General features: G+C 33.8%; 1 protein-coding gene across 1 annotated transcript; it reads right to left on the bottom strand.

Annotated features, from left to right (window-relative positions):
- Positions 1-2341: 2341 nt before the first annotated feature.
- On the bottom strand, positions 2342-26773 carry LOC100933360 (transcription factor E2F6). Its single transcript, XM_012539955.3, has 7 exons — positions 26388-26773; positions 22463-22508; positions 18392-18599; positions 14485-14643; positions 8359-8473; positions 5862-6009; positions 2342-2861 (listed from the first exon to the last, which is right to left on the bottom strand). The coding sequence occupies exons 1-6, from the start codon at positions 26526-26528 to the stop codon at positions 5884-5886; spliced, it is 795 nt and encodes a 264-aa protein (XP_012395409.2). The 5' UTR covers positions 26529-26773; the 3' UTR covers positions 2342-2861; positions 5862-5883.

Raw genomic sequence — 26773 nt, 5'->3', positions numbered from 1 at the left:
AAATGGGGATAGTAATACTATATATCACAGAGTTGTTAGCTATCCCTTAGTTAATAGCTAAACCCTTAAGGACTATAAAACTTTTTTTTTTATCATGACTATATCATACATGGTTTTTGCAGCATTCTGTCATGTCAAAAGCCAGGGTTTGGGGTAAGAAAAACAGCTGTCACAAAAAAGCTGAGTTCATTTATGGTAAAAAACCAATGGGACAAAGACCATTTCTAACTTAGTTTTATTCCTTGTATATCACTCAGAACCTGACTAGCTCTCCATCTTGTACTTTATCCTGAATTTTACTCTTGGCACCATGATTCAAGTACTCATTTCACTATTTTTAATACTTGGCCAGCATCTTCAAATAAGAACACTCAGGACACCTATTCAATTTCCTGGACTACATCTCTCAGAAGCCTCCTTGGGGTGAACTGCTCCTTAACTATGCTCTTGACTACTCTTTCCCAAGTCCTCCTTGAAAGTAACTTCATTTGGACATCGTCCATCCTACACTACCCTCACCAGTTAAAATTCCCCACATTCTCTTCCTCCTGGGAGTCATCTACAACATGGCTGAAGATATGAGAATGAGGGTGGCTGTCCCCTGAGAAAGTGCAGAGAGAAGAGCACTGAGTACAAAACCTCATACTTTTAAGATGCGTGCCAACTTGGTGAGACAGACAGAAAAGGAAAAGGGGGAACCCTTCGTAAATATTTTAGGTCATATGCTTTGGAGGAGGAACTGCTGTCCTGATTGGTGAGGATAAGAGAGAAAGCTCTCTTAGCTGTCTGCTGCTAACAGGACTTACTCACCTTGCGAACTGGAACAGAGACTATGGCCTGAAGGACGTAACTCTTTCATGAACAGAACTTTCACCTTGAGGTATTATGCCAGAGATCTTTGAGTGGGAATTGTTTCATTCTTTCTATTTGAACCCCCAGCACCCAAAATAGTTCCTGGTGCACACCAGGCTCTGAATAAATGCTTCTTGATTGAATAGTATTTAAGAAAGCTCCAGTCATACTTTAATTCTATTCCATAACCATCTTCTACTCCACCTTTGCTACATGGACTGCCCACTATCACACCACCCACCCTTTTTCTCCCTTTCCAGTTCTAGAACCATAAACAAATCAATACTACCACTGGCATTGTAAAGAATGTGCCAGTACACTCCCCAGTGGCTTTAGTCATGATCCAGTAACTTTAAAGTCAAATCACTTCTCCCTGGCCACTATTTCCCATTCTGTGTTCTCTTACTAGAAATAAAAGCTCCTCAAGGGCAGGCATCTTCACTTTTGTACTGTAGGGAGAGTGCTTAGCATATATAAAATGTTTAATAAAAGATTTTTTATTCATATATTAAAATATAGTGAATATAGTATTAATAGATTTGAAATGTTTTAGAAATTAAATGCATTAATTTAATGCATTAAATAAATATAATTTATTATACACATTATTTATTACATAATTTGTGTGTGTGTGTGTGTATAAAACAAAATAAATAAAAGAAATTAAATGGGGCAGCTAGATGGCACAGTGGATAGAGCACTAGCCCTGAAGTCAGGAGGACCTGAGTTCAAATTTGACCTCACACACTTAACACATCCTAGCTGTGTAACCCTAGGCAAGTCACTTAACCCCAATTGCCTCAGCAAAACAAAAAACAAACAAAAAATAAAAACAATTAAATGCAACATAGAAATAATTTTTATATTTACATTTTATTTTTTGCTATACAAGGTGAACATTTTGTTAATATTTCATGTTATTTAAACATTATACAAATACATACAGAGGTATTGCTCTCACTTATACATAGCCTTATTTACATAGCTATTTACAAACAAAATCAAATACATAAGGCATCTTTTGAAACTAGGGTGTTTTACATATCCTTCATAATATAGGAAGTTCACAAAAACCAATTTCTTTTTTTATTATATATTTTTGGATTTTTTACTAAAGCTTTTCATTTTCAAAACATATGCATGGATAATTTTTCAACATTGATCCTTGCAAAACCTTGTGTTCTAAATTTTTTCCTTCCTTCCCCTCACCCCCTTCCCCTAGATGTCAAGTAATCCAAAATATGTTAAACATGTAAAAAAAAATTAAATCCAATATACAAATATATATTTCTATAAATATCTTGCTGCACAAGAAAAATCAGATCAAAAAGAAAAAAAAAGAAAGATAAAACAAAATTCAAGGAACAACAAAAAAGAATGAGAATGCTATGTTGTGAAACTCACTCAGTTCCCACAGTCCTCTCTCTGGGTGTAGCTGGCTCTCTTCATCACAAGATCATTGGAACTGGCCTCAGTTATCTCATTATTGAAAAGAGCCATGTCCATCAGAAATTGATGATTGTATAATCTTGTTATTGCCATGTACAATGATCTCCTGGAAAACCCAATTTCTTTGACTCCAGATTCATACTTATGCTTTAGAGGCAATTACACATCTGTTTTCTGAAAGATATTGTTTTTACTAACTTATTTTGATAGGAAAACTGCTCTACTTGCCCAACACCTTCAATTGTTGAACTGCTTCATTGTTAAATAGAATTTTCACAAATATTTACAAACTGTGTATTTTCTCCAAGAAAAAAATCAATAGGCTAATGATATTGCATACAAGTGACCCACTTAAAACATGACTTGATCATAACATTAATATCAGCTAGGCACAGAAATCCACCATGAGCATATTATTGTTCTGAATAAATTTGAAACTGGAAATGTGAATATCTCTTGTGTTCAAACAAACTTGTCAAGCGACTCCATTCAAATGTTCCTATTCAAGATTGTTCAAATGCTTTCCTTTCTACTTAACTAAAAGTGCTGCAGATTTCCTTCTGAAAAACAAAGAACACAATAATCATGGAGTCACAAAATAGATTATTTTTCTAAATGAAAAAGCAAAAGGTGATGAGTAAGAAGAACAAGAGAATAATTAGTTTTCATTTTTGAAAAATGCAAAATATTTGAAGATTATTTATTTAAAAGCTAACTTTTGCAGGCCAAATAGGAAACCTTTAGTGCTACTATTTCAATATTACAATTGGATATAATCAATAATGAACTTTAAAAACATTGTTGTTCAGTCACATTTGATCTTCATGATCCCATTTGAGGTCTTGGCAAAAATACTGTGGTGATTTGCCATTTCCTTCTCCAACTCATTTTCCAGATGAAGTGACTTGATCACATAACCAGAGTGTCTGAGGCTGGCTTCTGACTCTAGGCCTAGCATTCTATCCACTATACATCCTGGATGCTCCCTTAAAAACATTAATAATAGATTTATAAATTAGTTATGGCAGGATCTTTGAGATCATTAGCTTAAAAAAAAGCAAATTCCCAATTTAATTTATAACCCAAAACATAAAAAAACCTATGAAATTAATATCTATAAATCTTCTTCAAAGTATGCCTTGCTTGTAGTGATGCACACAATGAATACGGTACAAATTCCAATTTCAAGTTTTCACTGATGAGTTAAAGCAACGTGTCTCTTAACTGTCAGACTATGGAAAAATTTACTATTGCAAAAACAATGATAATGCCCAAAATGTTCTTAAAACCTATATGGTTAAAAATATATTTTTTTCAACCAATAAAAAATCAAAGGGCATAAAACAGATGTAACTGATTATATAAAAATAGATAACTTTGAAATAATAAATCAAATCATTTCTTCTATAGGTGAAACAACACACACACAAAAGCAAATATCGAGTATATATACAATATAAATAAAATGTAATTTCAGGGAGGACACTAACTACTGGGGAATCAAGAAAGACTTTATGGAGGAGGTGGCAAATTATTATGTATCCAGAAGAAGGAGGAAAGAGATTAGGGAAAAAATCTTGATATAGCTATTTCTGATAAAATTCTGATATCCAAAAGCTACATGAAAAAAAGCTACATGAAAATGATTAAAACTTACATGAGTAAGATTGATCCCCAATGAATTTTCAAATGGAAAAATTCACGTTATTAATAATCACTTGGAAAACTATAAACTCTAACTGAAGAAATGAAAATTAAAGCAACTTTGAGAAATCACTTTTGCACTTATCACGATGGAATAAAGAGTTAAAAAATCACAAAATTCAATGTTGTCAGAGCTATGAGAAAAAAGATACACTATTACACTGATGTGGTAATTATTAATGTTCATAAGTACATGTTTTATGCCCCAGCTATCATAATGCTTGAACTATATACTGAAGATATTTTTGAAAGGAAAAAACAACCCTACCCATACAAAAAATTTCCTAATAATGGCTACCATTTTTTTCCTCTAAGGCTTACAAAGTACTTAAGTTTCATTATCTGATTTAATTCTTACAACCCTATGAGAGATGCACCAAGCATCATTTATCTCTTTTTATAGATTAAAAAAGATTAAGGGATTTATTTGCCCAAAGTCGCCCAGCTAGTAAATTAAGAGGAAGTTGTTGGATCTTCTTGTGAAGTCTTGTAACTCCTAAATTGTGCTCTCTTTCTTTTATGTCAAGTCTTTCCGAGGAACATTATTTGTAATTAACAACATAATTGAAACAATCATATGCATAACAATCAGGGAATAAACAAAGCATTAAATTAAAGTAACAGAATATTATTATTGCTAAAAAAAACTATAAATGCTAATACAAAAAAATTTTGATGATTGAAAAAAATTATTAAGCATTTACTATGTACCAAACTAAGTGATGTGGATCAAATACAAACTGAAGATAGCTCCTATTCTAAAGGAGATTATATTCTAAGAGGATGAAAAATATATAAGGAAATGGTAGCCAATGAGTGGTATTTTGGTTCAGAAAGTTACAGGAAGTAAAACTACTGAGCAGATAGATTGATACAGCTTTTCTAGTTGCAATTATTGTATTGATTTGATTATGATTCCAAAATTGAAAAGTGTGCTTAGAGAGAGGAAACCTGCACCCATGATTTCAGTAAGGAAACTTCCATACCAATGCAATTTAAAGTCTTAGCAGGGGCTCATAAATTGAGTTTCATGAATTTGTTTGATTGTTCAAATATTTAAATAAGTTTTAAAATAAATATTTTTAAATTTTTATTTCAATATAATTCCAAAAAAGATAACAGAAAGGCAAATAATATCCAAGATACATGGGAGAGAGATTCCCCTCTCAAATCAACTGGATTAGTACATGAAGCCCACCATGAACTTCTGTCTCAAGTCACCATTCCTAGAAGGAAGAACCATACATGGGTCCAGATTACCCCCAAGAACATAGTTCTGCTCTACTACAGCGCTGACCTATTTTCTATAGATGAGAAAGAAGTCCAAATGAGTAAGAAAGAGAAAGGGGATGACTTGGGATTCTAAGTGACTTTTTAAAAATTACTATGGGAGAGTATGGCTCTTTTTTAAGTGTCCATCTTCCTGAATCTCAGCCAGTTATCTTGAGCTTGTGTCCTGTCAGTAAGGTGAGTAATACAAATGTATGACCTTCTTTCCTCCTTTCATTTACTTTATAGGTGGATAGGACACAGAGTTATTTAATAGTAGAATCAAAATAAGAGTTCATGTCTCTAATGTTCATTCCACAATGTCATGTTTTCCGAATGCAACTTTGGGTTTCATTCATTTTACTTATGAAATTTTTTTGGGGGGGTGGGGTTGAAGTGTGTGTGTGTGTGTGTGTGTGTGTGTGTGTGTGTGTGAGTGTGTGTGTGTGTATGTGTGTGTAAGCTAACAATTATTCTTTAGTTGTAAGGTTTTAATATAAAGTTAACAACCTTGGGATATTTTGAACTTAACTAGTATATAAAGTTACTTATTTCTTCCTAATTATACCAATTTTCCTTCTATTTACCTTCATCGATATGTACTATATACTAGTTTTCAGAAAATTTGCATTCCGTGTCTTCATACAAATTGTCAGTTGTACTTTCCTGCTTCATTTCACACAAATACACATCAATGGGTCCTTTTGTGCTTTTTATGTGTATTGTTATAGAGTCCTATCGAAAGATAAATAAAATTGAATCATGAATGAGAGCTCCATTAACTATATTTATTTCATTCACTTAAAGCAAACAATCTTTGTGGGAAATCTTTACTTTATTTTAAATCTTTCCACTGTATTACATAATCAATTTTATAAGAAAAACTGAATATAGGTTGAAAAATAGCTAGCTATTTTATACATAAAATACATCTAAATGAATATATTAGTCAGGGTGTGAGACAGAAGGGTAGATATTCTTGCTTCAAGGAGCTAGAGCCAGACTAACTCTGTAAAAAGTTTACTTACCCTGAATAATTCTCAGGTGATCAGTAGAACTGATAAATATACTATACAAATATGCATCCATAAACGTACAATAAATACATTTTACCATTAGCACCAATACATGTACTGATAGATCATTAAAATGTGATATATTAAAAGGGATTTGAAAATAACAGTCCTGCCTATCTTATGGAGTTCTGAAGTATTTACTAAATCTTAAAGCATCATATAATTATGAAAGCTGACAATTATGATGAGACAATATGATAGTATTCTTGTTTTGAAAAATGGCAAAGCACTATGTAAATATAAGATGTTATTATTAAAATGGGAATTACAAGGCCTGACTGCTTATTTCCCAGTTTGGGAAGATTAAAGTAATAAATAAATGTGAATTATTATATAAGACTTTTGCTTTGAAAACTAAAAGACACTACTTAAAAACATAAGGTGATATTATATTATGAATATGACCAGATATGTTGGCAAATGCATGTCTTTGATATTTAGAGAATATCAAAGATATTTTGATATTCTTGATATTTAGAGAAGCTGAGGATGATGGATTGCCTGAACTTGGAAATTCTGAGGTGCAACAGGGTTAGAATTAATTGCATGTCTGAACCATTATGGTGGGCCACTGAGGGTAGCCCAGGTCAAAAAGGGGCAAATCAAAACTTCCATGTTATTCTACAATGGAATCAAGCCCTTGAGTGGACACTACACTTTCAGCCTAGATGAGACAGGGAAATCATCTTAAAAACAGCATAAATTAAAATTAAATTAAATAAGGATGATATCACCTACTTCATGATTTTCTTAAGAAGAAAAGTATTTTGATAAGAGCACTAAAAATGGGAAATAGGATTTAATAACATTATAAAATGTTATGAGAGGTCACATGGGAAGATCAGGGCTCGTCTCATTTCTGAATATATTGGCTGTATGAAAAAAAATTAATCTCTCCATGCCTCCATTAACTCTCTGAAACTCAAAACTGTGAGAAGATATTAATCTGCACTGTCAGAGAAAGTTCCTTACACAAATAAAATCACAGGTCTAGTAAAAAATAAAATACAGTAAACAAGTACAATCTTCAGGTGATTTAGATACTTTGGGTCATTCATCTGAACAGGCCACCTCTATAACTTACTTCAAAGATCTATGATTTCATTAGTGTGCTATACATCACAACCCCTGTATGACTCAATAAACAGTCTCCAAGAATTGCTGTAGCCAAAGTATTAATCACCCTATGACCAGTCTTCTAGTGATTAATCAATCCACTTTTTCATACAACAGATGTAGAGTCCATCCCTGAGCCCATAGTTGAAAGCTTGATACCTACCAGAGCCTATGTGTAACCTCCAATATTCTAGGATCACCCCACCTCATAATAAAGAATCAGAGAATACTTTTTTTCACTCAGTTTGAAGATTTTAAAATAAACATGAGGAAAGAACCAATTTACAACCTGGCTATACCATATTATGACCCTGTGATATGAATAACTTTCAGGGGAAATGAGAAAACAACATAATAGTCAATACTCAGAGAAAGTCTGAAAAAAATGAACTAATGATGACTTATCTCCCCTAGGTTCAGATTCTTTATATCACAGTACTTTAAAAATTAGTTTAATATTTAACATGTATTGGACTGCTTGCCACCTGGGGGAGAGTGTGGAGGGAGGGAGGGGAAAAGTCCTAACAGAAGTGAGTGTAAGGGATAATGTAAAAAATTACCCAGGCATGGGTTATGTCAATAAAAAGTTATAATTATGAAAAAAAAGAAAAAAATGAGTTTAATTTACTTAGTTGGTGGTCACATGTGGACATTCAATTAAACTCTTCTGTAAGCTTATTCCTTAAGTGAAAAATGACAATGCCAAAAACCCATTTAGAATAGAGAATATGCTGAGATTTCTCTCTCTCTCTCTCTTTCTCTCTCTCTGTCTCTCTCTCTGTCTCTCTCTCTCTCTCTCTCTCTCTTTTTCTCTGTGTCTCTGTCTCTATCTCTCTCTCACACACACACATATTAACATTAAAATTATAAACAAATATCAATGAATACCTACTTCTTTGGGAGGTGGAACATTCAATTTGGTTTCTTCTGGAGCTTTGACTGCAATAACAATCTGCTCATGGAAGGCCTGAAGGCTATGGATATCTTCATAGGTTACATAAGCTAACATACATTCTTAGTCAAGGACTCTCTAAGTTTAGAAGATAAATGCTTCATGATACAAAGCACTTTTTAATTTATATATACTAAATAGCCTAGACTAGGAAATTACTCAGTAAAGTCATTATTTCTTTTAATTGGAGCAGACTTTTTAAAAAACATTATAAATAGTCCATTTTTAACTGCTTACTCCAGTTACAGATGTTCTATGTTTTCATTAATTTTATTTAATCTAAATTTTGTTGTTGATTAACTAAAAATATTAAGAAAAATAAATAGAAAGGAAAAGTGATTCTACAACATATTAAATATTGAGATAGAAGAAAAATACAGTACTTCTCTCTATCAAGTTATCAAAATACCTAATAAACTCCACAAGAAATTTCATGCTGCATGGGACAAAGAGTAAAATGTTTACAAGTAAAAATAACAGCAAAAAAGTAAAACTACTTATCTTCTATTTTATTTTCTCAGTCAAGGAGAATGTATCTTTGGAATAAAAGGGTAGAACATGATTAAAAGGTAATCAAAACTTAAGTTGGTTAGAGAGTTGTAGTCAGTCTAAATGAATTTAAAGGTTTTCCAGTAAGATGAGAGATTATAAACTGAGCACTTATAGAGAACCACTGCCAAAAAAAAAAAAAAAAAAAAAAAAAAAAAGACAGGACAGTTAGATAAGACTCAAAAAAGGCAAGACAATTAAACAAACTTGAAGAGAAGAGATACCAACACACATATGCAAGAAAATAAAAATTAACCACAATAGAAAATGAATAAGAAGATGAATGACAATAAAAAAGCATCAGTAAGAACATAATAGTTTCAAAATTACTGGCATATCAGAAAAATTTAAAAAACCTAAAGAACTTGGAATATTTTGTGAAATCATCAAATAAAGCTTTCCAAAAAAAACCAAGCTTAAATGCAAAAAAAAAAAAAAATCTGTAGAATGGAAATGGAACCACAAAGAGGAAGATTATAAAATTTAACCCTTCTTAGACCCTTTATAGTTAAACTCCAACACTAAGACAAAGAAAAAAATACTGACCAATAGAAAAATATTTCAACCAATGTATATTAATCTGTATAACAGCCATTTCTCAAAGAAGTAAAGGGAATATCTAAGAAAATATAATACCACATATAAAACAAAGATGTATGAACCCAGAAGTATCTACCCTAGAAAACTCAATATGTATATATGTGTATATAGAGTGAGTCGTTAACTCCAAAGTTGTAGACCTAGGTAACTAGAAAGATGGTAATGACCATGCCAAATATAAGGAAGTTGCAAAGAGGGCTGGGAAAAGATAATGAGTTCTGTTTTAAGATTTAGTTGTCTTTGGGATGGATATACAGTTTGAAATGTCTAAGGGACATTCTGTAAATTGAGACTGAAAATGTAGAGAGAGAGAGTAGGACTGGATATCTAGTTCTAGGAGTCATTTGCATAGAGAATGTTCAAGTTGAGTTCTCTAATGGGAGTTGATGCAATCCCTGAGGAGTAGAGAGAAAAGAAGTAAAATAGAATACCGACAAACACAGGTAGTGTGTGATGCAAATGAAGAACCAGCAAAGGATAATGAAATGGAGCAATTAAAAAGGTTAAGAGAACCAGAAGCAAATTTCATCACAAAAATCCAGAAGAGGGTGGTCAACAGCATCCAAATGCAGCAGAGAGGTCAAGAAGCCTGAGGACTGAGGAAAGACTATCAGATTTGTCAAGTAAGACATTGCTGGTAACTTTGAAGAGAGTATTTCATTTGAATGATGAGATCAGAACGCAGATTACAAAAGGTTCAGGAATGAATAAGAAGAGAAATGAGGACAATTAAGTAGAAACCATTTTTTCCCCTAAGAATTTGGCTAAGAAAGGGAAAAGGAAATATAGGATGAAAGCTTGAGAGAACAAAAGGGTCTAGTGACTTTTTTTTTAAGGATGGAGAAACTTCAGGCATATATGAAGGCAAATTATTTAAAGAATGAAAGAGTGGAGATGATTAAAGTTGCAATCTGCTGGAGAAAATGGGAGAGTATGAGATCAAAAGCACATATACAGTGCACATATACACAGTATCCAGCCTTGGCAAGAATGATCACCTTACTGTCAAAAACTAAGGGAAAAAGGAAAGAGAAAGGAATGATGTCACAGGGTTTTGAGATATAAGAGTAGAAGTTTATTGAACAAATAAATCATCCTACCTTAGCAAGTGATGAGATGCTATGTTTTGAGTGAATGCAGAAAAATCTCTATTGTGATAAAGGTCTAACATGAATTCTGTTCTATGTGGATGAGACTATGGCCCTTGCATAAAAATATAAGGCAGGTTTGCACATCTGCTAGTGGAGAGAAGAGAGAACTTCTCCCAAATAAGAAATATTTGAGGGGCAAGAGGCTAAACAAAAGCATCTTTGTCTTGTGAGCTCTGGAAGATCTAAAGAATTGTGGTTTTCCTAACTTCTCATCAGTTCTAGAGTTCTCAGCACAGATGGTATTAATGTCTTCATAGGGAGTCAAGGAAGATTGATGATTCCAATAAAAGTACTTCCAATAGCTGTAAGTTATTACTTTGCTACATATATTCTGCAAGCTCAAGCTTTTCCCTGGACTTTATACACACACACACACACACACACACACACACACACACTAGTTGGACAGTATAACACACATTTTTTTGGGAGGAGGGAATGCTTTGCAATACTTATTCTTAGTATACTGCCTTAATAATACCCCCTCTAAAAGCTAATAAAGTCTAAGTTATATTAACTGATCATCAAGATGGGAAGTATCCTGGTGGAGGCTTGTGAGCTGCAGCATTTGAAACATACCTTTCAACCACTCAGGACACTACTTAAAAACTGAGTGAAGAGGTAATTAAGTTCTGGGGACCAAATTTAGTGCACGTGGGGGCTGAGATAGAGCATATGCTGGGAATAAAGAGAACTTGAGAAAAGGACATTTGTTGGATTGTGAGCTTCTTGAGGGCAGAGATTATCTATTTTTATGTGTATCCCCAGCACTTAACACAGGGCCTGGTATACAGAAGATGCTTAAGAAATGTTTACTGACTGACTCCTGTCAAATGGCCATTTTTTTCCCTAAGTAAAATTGACCAAGGCCTTTAGCTGAGAGAAAGGGAAAGAGATGTACTTGAGGCTTGAGAAGAGAAGGTTTGGAAAAACCTGGTAGGAAGTAGAATAAGATATAAATTATGATGGAATAAAAGGATTGCCATCATGTCACAAGAGCCAGTTAAATTGGAAAATATGAGTTTATAACTAACTTTGTAATGTTTGCGTGGCTTCTCCAGATCTGTTTAGTGATTCTTCTGTACTTCTTAGTTGTCTGTAGGCCTTCTTAAGTTAAGCAAGTTATTCAGCCGTAAAACAACATCAAAGTCAAAGTCACAGCTTTAAATCAGGTTTCCTGAGCCCCAAACTAACTCTCCACAATGCTATACTGCCTAATTTAAAAAATCATGGAAGTCCAAAATTTAATCAAGTCTTCCCAGTCTAGATTAATACTCATCAAAGTGAAATGTTTGTATTTTGGCTCAGTCATGATATAAGTATCATCTGGAAAACAAGATTTTTGAAGACAGCTGTGGTAGAATGAAAAAAGCACAGAATTTGGAATCAGAAAGATTGGAATAAAAGCTAACTGCCCATTATTACTAAAAGCAGTTGATTAGCCATCCTGAAATTCAGTTTCATCATCTGTAAAACCAAAATCTTAGACTTTTAGGTACCAGAAAAGTTTAAATCCCTTGATTAGCTTTGGCACAGAAAGTGATTATTGCCAATGGGGAAGGTGAGTGGAGTAGGGAATTAACTGCATGAAGGTAATGAGGCAAGAAAAAACAAATGGATTTTGTAAATCAAAGATACTTTGATTTCTCTGCCATTTTCTCTAGAGTTCTCATGGTACTGCAGTGCCCCAACAAGTAATACAACAATAATAACAACCAACTGATAGTTATATATACACAGTACTATGTGCTGGGCACTTACTAAATACTCTACAATTATCTTATTTGATCCTCACAACAATCCTGGGAGGTAGATATTGGCATATAAACTCAGAACTTCTGATGTTTAATGCCCAAAAAAGAATGAACTAGGAAGATTTCAGTACTACCAATTCAGGTAAATCTCTCCAATTCAATCCAGTTTCTCATCTAACTCTTTTCCCTGAGTAAAGAAGCCAATAATTTAGGGACAGCTAGGTGGTGCAGTGGATAGAGCACCAGCCCTGAAGTCAGGAAGACTCGAGTTCAAATCAAATCAAAAGTGTCTAACGCTTAATAACTTCCTAGCTGTGTGACCTTGGGCAAGTCATTTAACTCCAATTGCCTCAGTTTAAAAAAACCAATAATTTACATGGGGCCTACCATGTAAATCCAGACAGCAAGAAATTAGTCAAAAAAGCTAGAATGATGCTTTAGTAATCTTATGAGAGAAACAATAAGGACCTCTAAAATGAAAAGTGGCAACTGTTGATTGCTGAGCTGATGAATAAACTTTGAAAAAATCAGGCAAAAGAAGGAGTACCATGGAATTTCTCAGGACACCTTTTTATTTAAACCAGTGAGGTTGGCCCTGATTGCTGGCAAAATTCAAAATGAATCAGGAAAAGAATGAACATTTAATAATGAACACTTGGAAAAAGAAGCATGCTAGATTATGCTAAAACAAGTTCATTTCTTTTTCTAACAGGATTTTAGTTTTGTAGATCAAGGGAATGCTATAGTTTGTCTGGGTTTTAGAAAAGTATCTAATAAAGTTTCCTATGTTCTTATGAACAGGATGGAGAGGTGTGGGTTTTAATGATCAGGGCTTCTTAAACGTTTTTTATTTGCTACCCCCTTTTCATCTCAGAAATTCTTATGTGACCCTGGGTATATACCTATACTTTTACAGATATATTTTTAGACAAAACCAAACATTTACTGATAATATGTCATAATTTCACAAATCATAGTTTAAAAAGCTGAGGGTTAGATGACAGTATTATTATTAGGTACATTCAAAACTGGTTGAATTACTGAGGCCCAAAGTGGTTATTAATTAAAGTATTGATGTAAACTTGAAAGGAAGTCTCTAATGAAGTGTACCAAGGATCTATCCTTGGCTCTTAGTTTTTCAGGAAATACTTTCCTCAAATTTAGAGAAGCATATCAAATCTATGCTCAGATTTCCTTTCCTCCTTTATCATAATCTCTGGCCATCACTTCCATTTCAGCAACCAGTTCCTCCCAGTTAGTGACAATCTGATTTAGAATACAATTTCCCTTGTTTATTCCTCGACTTTTTGAAGGAAAAAAAAAATGATCATTTAAAGCAAGGCAGAAAGTTATTAATTGTTTCACTTTGAGAAAGAGAGAGATCCAAAACATGTCTGGATAATCAAAGTTCTCCCATCCCTGCTGGGTAAAACCTTCTGCCAGGCTTTTGATTTATTTCTCATACAATTCTTCTTCCTGTTCAAATAGTCTATAGTATACTCCAATGACAAAATCATTTTATTATTCTCCTATTTGACCTTAATCTAAATACATTCTAGTCATCTGGTACAGATTTCCCAGTTTCTTAAACTGATGATTAAGGACCCCAAATGGAGTCTTGTAAATGAACATGGGGGTCATATAATTATGATTTATTATGAGGAAATTTATATACCTATTTTATATATTTATATACACAGGGTCATATAAAAATTTCCTGGGTAAAAAGGGGTCATGAATAAAAAAAAAAAATTTAAGATGCCTAATCTATTCTAAACTCTTACCCAATCCATGAATCCAATTTGTCTTTCACAAATGGGAAAAGCTCTTAAAAATCACAAAAAAGCAAAACCCTTTGACTCATGGTTTATAATTAATCTAAAGTTTTACTTCTTCAGCTGTTAAAATAATAACTCCCACTTATATTAAACAAAAATAACTATAAATGTTGACTTTAATATCCAAAATAAATGGTTTTAGAAACAGGCATAAAATTTAATAGTAAAGGATATTTAGCATTTTCTTTGTCATCTACTAATTCAAATAACTGGTGAGCACAGATTTTATTTAATTCATCCAAAGTGTCTTCCATTGCAGATAAATTAGAAAGTTCATCCCTTAGCTTCTTTTGCTGTGCTATCTTTCTATCCATACTGCTGAAGTCAGATCCTCTTTAAGAACATAAAAAAACAGAACACAGTAACATTTAGAATATAGAAGAATAAAACGTTAATCTAGATTACTGTACAATATTTACAATAATAAAAATTGACACTTTCACCATCACTTTTCTAATTTTTATTTTTTTCTTCAGATCTGTATAGTGTGTATAAAACACTGACAGCAAGTAATCAATATCAAAACAACTAACTTTAAAATTTCCTATACATAATATAAACAATCAGCATTTATCTGTTAACACAAATTTGGTTCATAGTAAATTTTTCCCCTGACTTACATGAAAAAATGACGTGCCTTTTCAGAAAAATATTTCTTAATAAACTGAATTGAAAATTCTATATTAGAAGATCAACTTTTGGAAATAAAATTTAGCAGAGAATTTAAATAAGGATCATAGGTGAGCTAATCATACTGTCATGGTCTTGGAATAGTGCTTCTTCCTCCAACCATGTCCAGTGCATAATGTTGGAGATAATTCTTGGCATTTTAATTTTTAGAAATGGAAAGGGCTTCAAAGATCAATCATCTGGCCATCATCCAAATATTCCGTAAGTACTACGTAGATATTACTGTACTAGAATCTGAGGAACATAACAAAGATAAATATTTAACAAATTGAACCACAAATCACAGAAGCATATTTGACTCAGAATATATATGAGTTATGGTAATGATAATACTGTAGCTTCCCACAGTTTCTATGGGAAAATTGAAATTTGGTTCCACCAGGAGTTCCAAATGCCAATAATATATCTTCTATTATTCCCCACCACTATGGATCCCAAACTTCTAGAGGTTTTCCCTTTATTAAGGTCTTCACCCAAAGGCTGGATGGCTGTTGGGTATATTGTAGAGAATACTATTATTCAATTATCAGTTGAGAAGGTGGCCTCTAAAGTGCCTTCTAACTTTGAGATTCTGTGAATTTAATTATTAATCATATCTATACCTAGTTAGAAAGATTAAGACAAAAAAAGTGCTAGGGAAACCAAAACTACAATTCTTGACCTCAAGTAGGTATACAAAGAAAGATACATGAAAAAATTACAATGAAACATAACAAAATCATAACAGAAATATAGAATGCTATAAAAATTTTGAGAAGAGAAATGTTTTTGAATGATAGGGTTCAAGGAAGACTTCATTAAAAAAATATGAGATTTTATCTGAATCTAGTATGGGGTTCTTAACTTTTTTGTGTCACAGACCCCTCTGGCAGTCTGATAAAAACCTATGGACCCCTTGGACCACTTCTCAGAATAATGTTTTTAAATACATAAAATGAAATACATAGGATTGCAAAGGAAACTCATCATATAGATTTAAATGTTTTAAAATATTTTTAAACAAGTTCATAGACATGAGGTAACATTTGGTGGGAGTACAGATTATGTGAAAAAGAGCAGGAGCAGGATGAAATGTGAGAAAGATTTTAGTACAGTGTAATGGTCTGGGAATCATATCATCTGAGTTCAAGATTGGCAAGTCATTTTACTCTGCACCTTAATGTCTTTATCTCTAAGAGACATATAACAATTCTTAAAGCACTTACCTGGCAGAGTTGTGAGGAAAATGCTTTTTAAGACCATAAATAATACAGAAATGTGTACTAATATTGTTGTTGTTGATAAATTTGGGAAACTTATAGACTGACCATGAGGAGCATTTAATGCCAAGCTAATGAGTGGGCAATAGGGAACTTCAGAAGGTTTTTTAATTAGGCAAGTGACATAATTCAATTTGCATGAGGATAATTAATCATTCTTTTATTTTATAGACAAGGGATCCTAAAAGATTAGGTAATTTATCTATGATCACAAGTAGTGATAGGTCCAGGATTTTTATTTCTTTGCCTCTGGCTGGAGGAAGGCCTCCATTCTGCCTCTTAGCCTTTCAAACCTAATCTCCAACAGTTATGTGATGGATCTAGAAAATTAATTTGCTTAATTTTAATTGAAAGGCCATGTAGTATCTAATCTCCCCCTTTTACAGATGAAGAAACTGACACCTAGAGAGGGGAAATTATTTACCTAGAGTCACACAAGCAGTCACTGGCAGAGCCAAAGCTTGAACTCAAGATCCTCTTACTCTAAATCAAGCACTATTTTCCACATCATCAAGAATCAGTTGTTGGGATCTGCTTTTTAATAATAAAAAAAATTACAAATAAAAGCAACCAGTAAATCAGTCCATGCTGAACCTACACAATTATTACAATTGCTAAATGAGTTGAAACTGAACTAATATTCAATTTTGGTTAAAAATAATGCAGCGTAGCATTATATAGAAACTGCAGCAATGGGGTTAGGAAAATATGGATTCATAGTCTGCCTCTGATCCTCACGAGCTACTCTATGTGACCAAGGAACTCCCTAAGTCTTAGGTAAATTTTAAGATTTCTTGAAATCTCTAAGATTTCTTTTCTCAGTTAGCATATGTTTTGATTTGCATGGATAAAAGAGTTCCCATATTAATGAAATCATTGATCTTTGATGACCTTATTCATGATACATCTTTGTGCTTTTGAGATCCTGGGGCTTAGCTCTAAATGAGGTTCTAATAGTCATCTATGATCCTATGATTTTTTTTTTTAATCATTTTACAACTGAGAAACCTGAGGCCCTGAGAAGTGATTTGCCCAAAGTAACAAATAATACAAGATCACATTTGCAGGGACCTTAAAGTTTATCTAGTCCATCTGCCTTATTTTACAATTAAGGAAACAGATACTGAGTGACTTATCCAAAATTACAGAAGTAGCAAGTCATAGCATATCTGAGCACAAATCCTCAGACTCAAAAGTTAACCACTCTTATAATTATCACTTGTACAATTTCTCCTTTTAAAAACTCTTCCTTATGCTACTAAAATTTTTTAAAGTACTTTATATTGTCATCATTATTTTCCCCACTCTTCACTGCACAATATTGTCCTGTCTCCGTAAGGAAAAATAAGCTTTCTTGGCCTCCATTACTTCTTGAGACTCTCCTGAAATGCCTTCCTCCTTTATCTTACTGATTTCTTTCCCCAAATCACACAATTTTAGAGTGGTCAGAGAATCTAACACCATTGTCCAATTTACACCTCTAGAATCTCAGCAGAATCATGTGATTTTAGAGTCTCGATTCTTTCCCATTATCACAAATCAATTCAAATACAGAAAATCTAAAAATTTTTTAAGTCTCAAATCAAATTCTTCCTTCTTCCCAAAGTTTTCACAGATCACTCTAGCATTTAATCTCTCTTTTGCATTCCTGTTGAACTTGTTATTTCTTTCTTGGTTGTTATTTTTTTTTTAAATGTATGTCTTTTATCCTTAAATCCATTGCAAATAACTTGAAGGTAAAGATCTTCATGAAGACTTAATACCTTAAATGTACCAATAATCACAATATTTAATGGATTACAACCACTCATATACACATGCCTTGTTTTGTACTCATAAAAACTGAGTTTCTACAAATCAAATCAAATTGTTTATTGATCTTTATTTAATATGTTTAATACTTATTTAATAAAAATTTATTGAAGGTCTTCTATATGTAAGGCACTATGCTTGATGATAACTATTCAAAGGTAATAGTAGCTCCTAACACTAGTACTATTTAAGTTCATATTAACTCCTATTTTGTTTTTATACTTTCAGCTTCCACAGTTTTCTTAGAATACTCTAAGTTTTCTTAGAATAAATCATATCTATGCAGCTAAAAATCTATAATAAATTTAAAGCCAACTCACATCCACTGAATACAATTCTTAGACCTTTTCTGAATGAGTTTGATTCCATATAATACATTGGTGATGTCATACACTCTTCGTTTCTTTACTCCTAATATTGCAGCAACCTCTTTTAAATGAAGAACACCACTGGGTGCAGCTTTGAGAAGGTCCATAAATTTTCGAGTGTAATAACAGAGAGATGTATTATAACGAGTTTTTGACACTTCTGAGAAAATAGCGAAAACATTATATTAGCTCAATTTATGCATATTACTTGCCCATTAAATTTTTTTATAGGATTATGAGATTTAAAGCTGGAAGAGATCTTAGTAATCATCTAGTCTTATCCAATTCACTTCACAAATGAAGAAATTAAATGACCTGCCCAAGATTATACAAGTATAAGCAAGAGTCAAAATTCAATCTTTCATTTTTAGACTTTCATAATAATTTTATTCTGATGTTTTATTGTGGCACAGAAGTGATCTGGGGTTCTCAAAAGCTATTCCAGAACAGTTTTCCAGACTGGAAAGACTTTAGTTCTGGAAAATGAACTATTTGTTTAGCTAGATTAAGTGTACAGTAGATTTATTAATAGAAGAAGATTAATAGAAGTTCCAGTCACAGCAACTCAAAATATCTGGGTGGGTGGTGATGGTAATGGAAAAAGATATCTAAATCAATGAGATCATGGATTGTTCAAAGTATCAAAATATCTTCTTTACAACGTAAACTTTTTTATTACTTACTTGAATACAGTTGACATATTTGTCAGATTTGTAGAGGACAATAAACTGGGAGGGACAGTTAATATTTTATTTAACAAAAATTAGATCCAAAAATTTCTCTACAGGTTCTAACAATAGGGAAAATCTAATAGGATGAAATTTTAATTCTCTTTACTCAAATTCACATAAGATAAAAACTAATTTATTAAATTAATTTGATAAATACAAAATCCTGCACATAGGGTTAAAACAAATCAACTGCAAAATTACAATACGGAGAAATGGCAGGTCAAAAACATGTGATTATTGGGGCAGCTAGGTGGTGTAATGGATAGAGAGAGCACCAGCCCTGAAGTCAGGAAGACCTGAGTTCAAATATGAACTCAGAAACTTAACACTTCCTAATTGTGTGATCCTGGGCTTAACCCTAATTGCCTCAGGGGGGGAAAAACACTTATTATTATTAAACTAAATTAATAGAAGTACAGTTATCTAAAAGAAACAAGTCCTTTTAAACTTTATCCTTGTCAGAACTCAACCAAGATTTTATGTTAAGTTTTGGATATCAGATTTTTGGAAGATAAACTTCAGCAGGTACAGATAAGGATGTCCAGGATAATTAGGAGGCTCAGGCCCATTTAATAGTATTAGTTGAAGGAAACTCAAGAAGAGTCGGGAACATGCTTTTGGTTTCCAAACAGATTTTAGAATCAGAGACTTGGAGCTTACAAGGGCTCTTATATGTTACCAAATTGAACCCCCTTATTGTAGGGATGAGAAAGTTGAGTCTGAAAGACTCAAGGTATGTCACACAGCTATTAAGTGTCTGATACAGAATTTGAACACAACTTCTTAATTCAAAGGACAGCATTTTATTCAGTGAGCTGTCTTAAACAGAACCAATGGACAGAGTACTAACCCTGAAATTAAGAGTGTCTGAGTTCAAATTTGATCTCAGACACTTAACACTTCCTGGCTGGGTGATCCTGGGCAAGTCACTTAAGCCTGACTGCCTCAGGGGGGAAGGGAGGGAGAGGGAAAGAGGGAGAGAAGGAGAGAGACAAAAAGAGTGGGAGAGAAGGAGAAAGGGAAAGAGAGGGAGAGAGGGAAAGAGAAAGAGAGGGAGAGAGAGAGAACCAATGGGGAAAATTTACAGGAATGTAGCATTCTGATCAAATAAAAGGAGGGCATTCTATTTGAACAGCCCCAAAATAAAACAGGCTATTTGGGAAATAACAAATATCCTATTTCTTGAGATTATAAATAAATGGAGGCTGAATGACCACTTTTCAAGAACAGGAAAGGATGGGAGTAGATCACTTCTAAGGTCTCTTCCAAGTTAAAAACTAGGTTTCAATAGAATGACTAACAGCAACATGAAAAGACATTTATGGGAAGCAGTCTACATATTTACCATTGTTAAATTTTTCTGATTTCTCAGTAAGATTTGCCATGTACTTAAAATTTCAAAAGAGCCACTGCCTTTAATAAAATATCAATAATACCATCATCACTTAAATTTTTGTTTAGTCCCAAAACATAGAACTAGAACTAACAGACGATAATTACAAAGTAATAAATACCAATATTTAAGCTTGATATAACATAATATAACATAATGCAATATAAGCAAACACTTCCTAACAATTAGAGCTATACAAAAGTAGAATGTGCTACCTTGGGAAGCAAGAGATTCTCTCTCACTAGAAGTCTTTAAGCAAAGATGGATGAGGTATGACTTAGAAAAAAGTTTATTTTAGGTCTGGTTTAGAGCAGATGGCTTCTAAGAATCACAGATTTAGTACAGGAAGGAAAGGCATTCATATAATTTATTCCAAACTCCTCATTTTACAATTGAGGAAAATGGGGCTCATAAATTTGTCTTTCTGAAGGTCACAGAGTTAATAAGTAGGAGGTTCAGGGTTTAAACCTAGATTCTCCAAGGCTTTAAGTCCAGTTCTTTTTCTACTACTTCTTTCCAACTATGTAATTCTAGTGTTTTAAGATTTAGAAAGTGCTTTCCTCACAACAACTTTGTAAGGAAAGTTGTGAGCATACAAATATATTACTATAGGTACTAATAGGCTCACTTTACAGAAAAGGAAATCAAGGCTATAAGAATTTAAATGACTCAACCATAGTTACTGAGTTAGTAAATAGAAAAGCACAATTTGGATACAGGTCTCCTACACACCCAGTCTGGTATTCTTTCCATTATTATACTGCTTCTCATCTCTCAACAAAAAATATTTAAGTATTTATTTGTCTGATGTGCACTCATGATATTCTTTTATGTTTCTATGGAGCATGACTACAAATGTCTTGGAACTTTTCTGAACTCTATATAGCACTTCACTGTGATTCTTTAATTCTTTTAACATATACAATTTAAAGGCTTCTTTGCACAAAAATAAACTATTCACTACAACTAAACAGCAGTTTTTTATTGATCTTTTTTATTTTTAAACTACTTTTATTTCCAATTATATACACCCTTCTCATTCCTAAAGAACCTTTGTAACAAGGAATAAAAAAGTTTAAAAAAACAGTTCAACAAAACTAATCAACAATCAATACGACACTACATAAAATTTTCCAAATCTAGAATTTCCCACCTTGCAAACTAATGAATGCATAAAGGTAATTAAGGCTTTAAATATCATGATGTCTTTTTTTTTTTGCTTCCATAAACTGTTATATCATGTAGATTTTAAAATATAAAAATGCAAATTGGGTACTTTCCTCCTGGATTTCATAAGCTTTTATTTAGTTCCATGAATATTGGACAAGACTGTATTATATAATATTATAATACCCTGACCTCAACAAAATTTAAAGCAAGACATCATCATAGGTTTTTTTCTCTCTCAGAGGGAATAAAATGACATATCTTCTAATTCCACTAAGAATGACCATTTTCCTCAATGGTGCAGCAGATGATATGGACAATAAAAACAAATGATAACCAATCAAGCCATTACAGTAAATATAATTGGTGAGTAGCTGGAATTGAGACAGAAAAAAAAAATAACATGTCCTGCTAAGTTTTTGCAAAGCAGCCTTCAAAAGCAATATCTCTCTCTCTCTCTCTCTCTCCATATACTGTGAAATTCTCTATGCTAGAATAATTGACTTTCAAAATAATAATAAAATTGCTCACCCTATTACAATACAGCAATGACCTTAGGAGTTTTGACAGAAATATACCTGTTGCCATAGAAATAGCACTTTTTACTAGCTTCCTCCAAGAGATTTATTCACATTTTTAAAAATTGAATACATACAGAAAAATAACCTGAATACATATTTAACTACATAAAATTATATTATAGAATATTAAAATATGCAATATTTCACTTACTTTTTCTGGAAATGTTTTCTTCTAAGTTATTTTTTATTTCTGGCAGCTTAAAAAAAAGGAATATGTCAGATTGTATCTAGATGATAAATTATAAAAGATAATATAAATAAAAATTATTTCGATGGTTAGAAGTTTTTTTGTCCTCTAAGGTGACAAACTGGACCTGGCAACGTTTTAGCATTAAATCTAATTCTATTCTCTTCTGAAAGCATGTGGTTTTACATGTCTTTGGAAGCATCACAGACATAAATTCCCACATAAATACAACATTAAATGTTCCCTTGTTAACTTAAAAATTAAAACAAAAACAACTGCTCCAGTGATCATAGTTTATGGGATATTCAACATTCAAAAAAAAAAAAAAGGAGAGGTGTATATTTCATTCTATGTTCTCCCTGTTCAAACATGGAAAAATTACTCAGAGTTTAGCTTCCCTATTTTCTGTTTCATTCTGCATCAATTCATGTCTTTCCATTTTTCTCTGAATTCTTCATATTTGTTAACTTATTTCTTTTTTTCTTTTAAAAATTTTATTCTGAAATTTAAAATTTACTTTTTATAAGCATTTACATAACACTGTAGAATAGAAAAAAGATGATTGCATATGAAACTTGCTCTTCATTTTTCAAATATATAATAAAGTTATCATGTAACGTTTTTTCTTCCTTCCCCCCCTTCCTGCCCTAGACTATCATTAAACATAAGGTATGTGTGGGTGTTTGTGTGTATGTGTGTATGTATATATGTACAACTATTCTATTCTATACCTACTTCTGTTGATGCAGATAGCATCTACCTTCATGGTATACATACACACACACACACACACACACACACACACACACACCCTCTTTCCACCTTAGATATTGTCATTTTTCCTTTTTTCTCAAAGAGGACCATGACATCAGGCAGATGATGAAATGGTATTCAAGTGAATTGGTTTCAAGAGAAAAATAACTTTCTCAACTCCAGAATTACCTGGGTCCAGTGGCAAGATATAGATCTGGACAAACAGAGATGGCCTTCACCTAATATATTAATAGAGTAATTAATCCTCTCCCTTTTATTTGTTCTCTTAATTTCAGTGACATGAGTTGGTAGTGCCTCCTTTTTTTCTGAAATATTTTAATTCTATCCCTTATGCTCTTTCTAGAATCAAATGGTCAGTGCGGTGGTCTTCTATTTTCTTTTCTGAGGGATAACCCTGTGGAAGATTGTTTCATTTTCCAGATGTGTATGGGTGTATTGTTTTGTTTTGTTTTTTTTAATTTTTAGTTTGCTGTGCTCATCACCTTTCTTGTAGATTTGAAATGGTGAAGGAGGTGGGGCATGGGGTTTGCAAAGTGAAATAAGTATAACCAGGAGAATACTGTATATTGTAACAGCAATATTGTAGGATTACTTAGCTATTCTCAGCAATACAATGATTCAGAGACAATTCTGAAGACTTACCATGAAAAATGCTATCTACCTCTAGAGAAAGAACTGATGGAATCTGAATGCAAATGGAAGTATACTTTTTCTTTACTTTTTTATTTCCCTCCAAGAGTTTTTTGGTTTGTCTATTCTTTCACAACATGACTAACTTGGAAATGTCTTGCATGACATATATATAATATACATATATATATACATATATATAACATACATATATATAACATATCAAACTACTTATTTTCTCAGTGGTGGGAGAAGGAAGAGGAGAATTTGGAATTCAAAAAAAATATTTTAAATGAATGTTAGTCCTTTCTCTTCAAAGTGCTTATCTTCTATTTTCTATTTTACTATCTATTCCTGCCCCAAACTGGAAAGATGTTCTAACTGGAAGGGCTAAGAGTTTTAAAGCCTTCTAAATTCATACTCTGTTTAAGCATTAAGTAGTGGCAGTTTATAGTATACATGTCAAAAGGAATGTTTGATAATTTGTAGGTACACCTGAATTCTAGGCAAAACTGGAAAGAAATACCTTTGAATTCCACAATTTACTTCTTTTCCCTCATCCTACAAATTCCCTTCATAAAATCACTTAGTTTCCTATTCCTCACCCAACTCTATACCTCACTTTGACTTTTACAATAGCTTGCTGATTGGTCTCTCCTCTCTTAAGTTTCTCCCTACCTCAGTCCATTCTCCATTAAGCTCCCTAAACTGAAGGTCTAACCAGGTCACATACAGCCCTCTCTATTACCTTCAGGATCAAAGAGAAAATCCTTTGAACCATCAAAATCCTTAATATATCTTCATAGTTTTGTTACACCTTATAACCTTCCCCTTTTCCCCTCCTTCGTGTTCCTTGAACAAGATACTCCATCTTTCAATTCTGGGCATTTTAAGCACCTGGCATGTAGTAGGTGTTTAATGAATTTTGATTGAATGAATGAATGGTTGGTCCTCAAGCCTAGGATGTTCTACTTCATTTTTACTTAGCCACTTTGCTGGCTTCCTTCAAGTCCCAGCAAAAAAAACAAAAACAAAAACAAAAACAAACAAGCAAACAAAACCCTCGCTTCTAGTAGGAAGCCTGGAATTTCCAGATCCTCCTTAATTCTAATGCCTTTCCTCCATTCATTACTTCTAATTTACCCTAATATACTTGTTAGTTGTTTGTATGCTGTCTCCACCACTACACTGTGAGCTCCTTGAAAACAGAAACTGCCTTTTACCTTTATCCCCCCAGCATTCAGCACATAGTAGGGACTTAAGAAATGTCTAATCATTGACAAATTTCTCTCTTTTGTTGACCTAAGCATAAGAGACCTTTAAGATAATTAAGTCCTTATTTTACATAATAATAATAGCCACCACTTATATAACGTTTATATAATGCATTAAAGTAATGAAAAAACTTCTGAAGCTCAGAGAGGTAGATGCAGATCTAATCTACCAACTCCTCTGTTTATACATTCGCACCACAGCTGCTTCCAAAATTCCATTTCCCTGAATGATACTGAAGGAGATTTCCCCTAAACTGACTAGGTTAAACTATAGAGGCTGGAATAGGGTCTAGACAGGAGATTTGGCTAAAAATAAACTTTACTTTTAAATAAATTAGTTAAAATAATCAAAATTGAAGTATGAATAATTAACAGAAACTACTCCAGAGAAGTCCTTTTAAAAAGAAATTTGTCACTTCAGATGAACAGCTGGTTTAAAAAAAAAAAAGTAAAGGTATAAAGAGAGAATGCTTTCAGCACAGCCTTTCAGCACCAATTTAGACTGAAGTCAATGAAATCAGCATCGGTCAGTGTCCCCTTTCGCGCACCAAACAACTCCGCTTTCTTGCTTTCTAAGCCCGGCTCTGTATGACAGGAGTTCAGGAAAGTCAATGCGCCAGCTGAGGCAGAGCCTGTAAAATGAACTCTGGAAACTTGTGAGCTTGAGAAAACAAGTCACTTACTGAGTAATTTAATCACGGGCCTCCGTGCTAGGCAGCGGACCGAGAGAGCCTTCGGACTCAACGAATTTCTTTTCAAATTCTTAAAAGCATTAAATGTGTTCGGGACGGGCCAGGCGCCTAGTAATAACAGTAGGCTGATTGACAACTAAAATCCAGAGGGACCAGGGAGGAGAAGTAATCCTGGCTGAACATCCTTAGAGCCTTGCATCTAATTTTACAGAAGAGTTTTACCTGAGGCTCAGGGAGCAGTTGTTTCTGCTCCGCATAAGGTTCGATTTCCTCTAACCAGTTAATGGCCAGACCGGATGATGCGGCCCAGGAAGGTTTGTAGAGTGAGGGAAACCCTGTGAGCGGCCCCGAAATCCCACAGAAGTCCAAGGCCCTGGTGTGCAAATACTGGATTTGAGCTTGGGGAACTGGGCCAGTCACTTTCCCGGCCTGAGGGCTGTTTCCTCATCTGTAAAATGAGGGGTTGAACTAGAAGTCTCGTCTCCCGCCTTCTCCCTCCCGATACCCCTCCTCACTTACTCGGATGTTGTTGCTCTCCTCAGCCCAGGCCCAGGGAGAGCCGCGGGGATCCGGACGTGCGGCCCCGGCCCGAGCCAGGTTCTGCGGCTCCGCCTCGGGGGCTCCATCCAGCAGCCTCGCCCACGCCCGCGCCCGGCTCATCCTCCCCCGCCCTCCCCGGAGCTGAGCCGGGCCTCGCGCCCCTCACGCGGCTGGCCGGCCTTTCCCGCGCTCGCCACCCGCTACCGGCAAGCCCCTCGGCCGTCCGGCTAGCGGCCGAGGTCTTATTCCCTCTCTCCTGCACTTCCCGCTCTCCTCGGGTCTTTTTCGCGTCTCCCTGCAACCTCCTTTTTACTGCCTCTCCCCTACACCCTCCTGCCTCTTTCCTCTGCCTGCTTCTTTCTTCC

This window comes from Sarcophilus harrisii, chromosome 2 (genome assembly GCF_902635505.1).
Source record: "Sarcophilus harrisii chromosome 2, mSarHar1.11, whole genome shotgun sequence".
Classification (NCBI taxonomy): domain Eukaryota; kingdom Metazoa; phylum Chordata; class Mammalia; order Dasyuromorphia; family Dasyuridae; genus Sarcophilus; species Sarcophilus harrisii.
The sequence above is the reverse complement of the archived record's forward strand: the minus strand, read 5'-3'. Positions and strand labels throughout refer to the sequence as shown.

Excerpts from the sequence above, each read along its gene's own strand:
- LOC100933360 (XM_012539955.3), bottom strand. The coding sequence starts at position 26,528 with ATGAGCCGGGCGCGGGCGTGGGCGAGGCTGCTGGATGGAGCCCCCGAG. Across the intron at positions 18,600-22,462 it reads AGAAAACATTTCCAGAAAAA|AAGTGTCAAAAACTCGTTAT; the intron begins GTAAGTGAAATA and ends CTATTTTCTCAG. Across the intron at positions 14,644-18,391 it reads AAGAATTGTATTCAGTGGAT|AGGATCTGACTTCAGCAGTA; the intron begins GTGAGTTGGCTT and ends ATGTTCTTAAAG.